The sequence below is a fragment of the Gossypium hirsutum genome, chromosome A03 (assembly GCF_007990345.1).
Source record: "Gossypium hirsutum isolate 1008001.06 chromosome A03, Gossypium_hirsutum_v2.1, whole genome shotgun sequence".
Taxonomy (NCBI): domain Eukaryota; kingdom Viridiplantae; phylum Streptophyta; class Magnoliopsida; order Malvales; family Malvaceae; genus Gossypium; species Gossypium hirsutum.
In genome coordinates, this window is record NC_053426.1 from 79770404 (window position 1) to 79773525 (window position 3122).

Sequence of the window (3122 nt, forward strand, 5' to 3'; positions counted from 1 at the left end):
TTCAAGAGTAAGCCTATCAATTACAGTCCATATTCACTAATATAGCTATCATAGTTCCTAATGCATATATGATAAGGATACTCACAGTTTGATTAGTTAAACCTAAAAAAGCAATAACCAAATGCACAATCCCAGACTTAAATAAGAAAGCTCATCTGCTCATAAAAATGTGAATAGTATCATGCCCCAACTAGATTGCTAATCCTAGCAGAAAAAATGCTTCTAAATAGTATAAGGACTAGCTGCTGCTGCATTAAGATTTTTAATCCTTCAGATTTGGTAGGTTCATGCCATCATTGTCAAACGCATTGAAGTTACAAGAACTAGGATTAGAACCTGAATATATGTGAATGAGCTTATGACATTTCAAGTGAAAAACATTAGATAGCAGGCTACCAATGGAGCAAACACTGTAAAATTCTAATCCTCAAATACAAATACATGCATCAAACCAAAAGTTATATATTCTAATATTCCATTTTAAACGATACCAAATTCAGATAGATATTTGATTGAAAGTTCTCAGATAAAGCAGAGCTCAAACAACTATCAGAAAGATAAACAAGTCTAATGAAAATAACCCAGAACCTGCCCACCTACATTCCTTTGAATGGCTTCTTCATGATCCAAAACACCATCCGGAGTTGAAATCACAACATAACCCCACTGCACATAATAAGAAAATAAACAAGGTGAGTATCAAACTAGAAGATCTCACCCTTGCATGACATGCAAATTCTACAAACATAGATGTTGCATCTGCATTCTGTATCGAGCACTTTCTACATTAAATTGGCAATGAATAATTGAAACACCAGAGACACATGGATTCTTAACAAACCTGACGAATTGGAAGTTTAAGTGTTTTGTATTTTTCGATATCCTTTGCTTTGATGTCCTGCCTGTAAGTGAGTGCCCGACAATCGTTTACCCTTCCTTGCAGGTCAACTGTTATCCTGCCCACTCTATGTGGATCATGAACTTCGAAGTTCTTTATGTATCCTTTCAAAATGCAATTTACAAAGAAGTCAAAAACACAGCCAGAAGCAATAGATTCAAAAGTAGCAGTAGTCACAACTCTAGGTATCATGACAACTAGATTCGCAGCCACTTAGTTCATGAGATTACAATAGCACTAATTCATCGAAAAGAGCATGATGCCTAATGGTTTTCAAAGCTTCAAATAAACAAAAAATACGGTTGACAAAACAAGGAAGAAATTTTGCATAATTCCTTCCACATCATATTGATAAACTAACAAGGCAACTGAAGATGGAAGCATGGATTCCAGTAATCAATCTAAACACTTAAGTATCAAGTAAAAGTGAAAATAAACTAGAATAAGAAAGGAAAAAGCACTATTATAATATCACCACTGCATCTTATTAATAAATACCCATTGCCCTCAAATTTCATACAAGACAAGCTTACTGAGGTGACAAAAAGGATTAATCTTCAGTTATTATGATAACTTGTTTAGTCTAAAAAATGAATCGATGTCTTTCAACACTCAAATTCTTTATCAGACATCCAAATAATATGTATAAACCAATTAAATGAATATGCTTATTGAGGTTCAACTCTTTGCCATACATAAGCATAAGCATTCACTGATACAAGCATAAGCATTCACTGATACAACAATATTCAAATTCACAAAAAGAGTTTGCAGTTTTAAATAACAACTATCAAAATTAGGTCATTTCAACCATACCAATTCTCAAGATTAATCAATACCAAATTAAATTAAAGTAAAAACCCATTCATATTGAACTAAATAATACAAATCCATAATCACAGACAATGAATTAAACAAAAGAAAATAGAAAAAAGGGAAAGGAACTAACCTCGATATTTCATGATATTGAGAAAGAAAGATATGACGTGCATTACCACAACATCAATATAACAACAATTGTAATCACGAGATTGTAAAAAAATTGTAACATCACATTGTAATCACAAAGATGACATGCATTATCCATTTTCAAAGAGACTAAATTAAACTAAATAAACTGTCCATATAAGTAGTAACAATACCTATAGGACTCGAAATTGCAGCGGCAGTGGCGGAGAGGAGAGGCAGACGCAGACCCAGACAAGACGCAGTTAGGGAAAATGAAAGAAATGAAATTGGGTAAATGGGGGAATGAAATCGGGTTTAAGTTGGGGAAGATGCAGATGCAGTTAGGGTGCAAAATCAAAAATTTTAATTTGGGGTTATGGGAAAACTATTGATAGCAGAGCAAATCAAAGGGACTTCAGGGAAAACGATTTGAGGATATCTCTTTAGGGGAAATTATAGGGGATTTCTGAAATTAGGGTTTGGAAGTAATGGGAAATTTTAGGGGATTTTTGAAACAGACGAAAGGGAAAACTAATCGGGGTAAACTGAACTGGGGAAAAGTAAAAGGAAATTGGGGTTTTTTGTGGCGTTTCTAGAGAAAACGCCGGTATTTCAAACCTTTTGTGGCGTTTATAAAGGCGCCACTAATAAAAGACTATAAAACGACCATATAAAAAGCACCACTAGTAACAAAGTAATAACGATGTCGTTTTGCAATCTGTTAATAGATTTTTGTGGCGTTTGTAGAGCAAACGCCGGTAATTCTCACCTTTTGCGGCGTTTATAGAAGCACCACTAATAACAAGGATGTAGACGATGCCGTTTTACATTCTCTTAATAGATGTTTTGTGGCATTTTTATGAAAGCGCCACTAATAACAAAGCTTCAAAACGACATAGTTTAAACTATAAATACATGTTTGCAGCATTTTTTTGCTAAAACGCCACTAAGTATGCATTATTTCCTTCCTTTTTCCTTTCTTTCTTTCTTTTATTATTATTATTATTATTATTATTATTATTATTTCCTATTAATACATGGTTAATTTTTAATTTGGTCTCTCTAATATATTTAAATGTTAGATTTATTTGCATATACTTTAATTTTTAATATCAATATTTAGTCTATATATTTTTATAATATTATTAATTAATCTAAACTGTAATATCCCGAATTAGGGCCTAATCGGAATAGTGGTTTCGTGACCACAAATTTGAGATAGAAATAATTATTTTATGATTATTTTGAGGTCTATGATATGGTTTCATGATTGTGT

The 3122-nt window shown here is 32.7% G+C and overlaps 1 protein-coding gene across 1 annotated transcript; it reads right to left on the reverse strand.

The window, feature by feature from the left end:
- Nucleotides 1-345: 345 nt before the first annotated feature.
- Nucleotides 346-1881, reverse strand: LOC107887608 (40S ribosomal protein S15a-5-like). Its single transcript, XM_016811855.2, has 3 exons — nucleotides 1848-1881; nucleotides 842-1002; nucleotides 346-666 (listed from the first exon to the last, which is right to left on the reverse strand). The coding sequence occupies exons 1-3, from the start codon at nucleotides 1858-1860 to the stop codon at nucleotides 568-570; spliced, it is 273 nt and encodes a 90-aa protein (XP_016667344.2). The 5' UTR covers nucleotides 1861-1881; the 3' UTR covers nucleotides 346-567.
- Between the last annotated feature and the right edge of the window lie 1241 nt (nucleotides 1882-3122).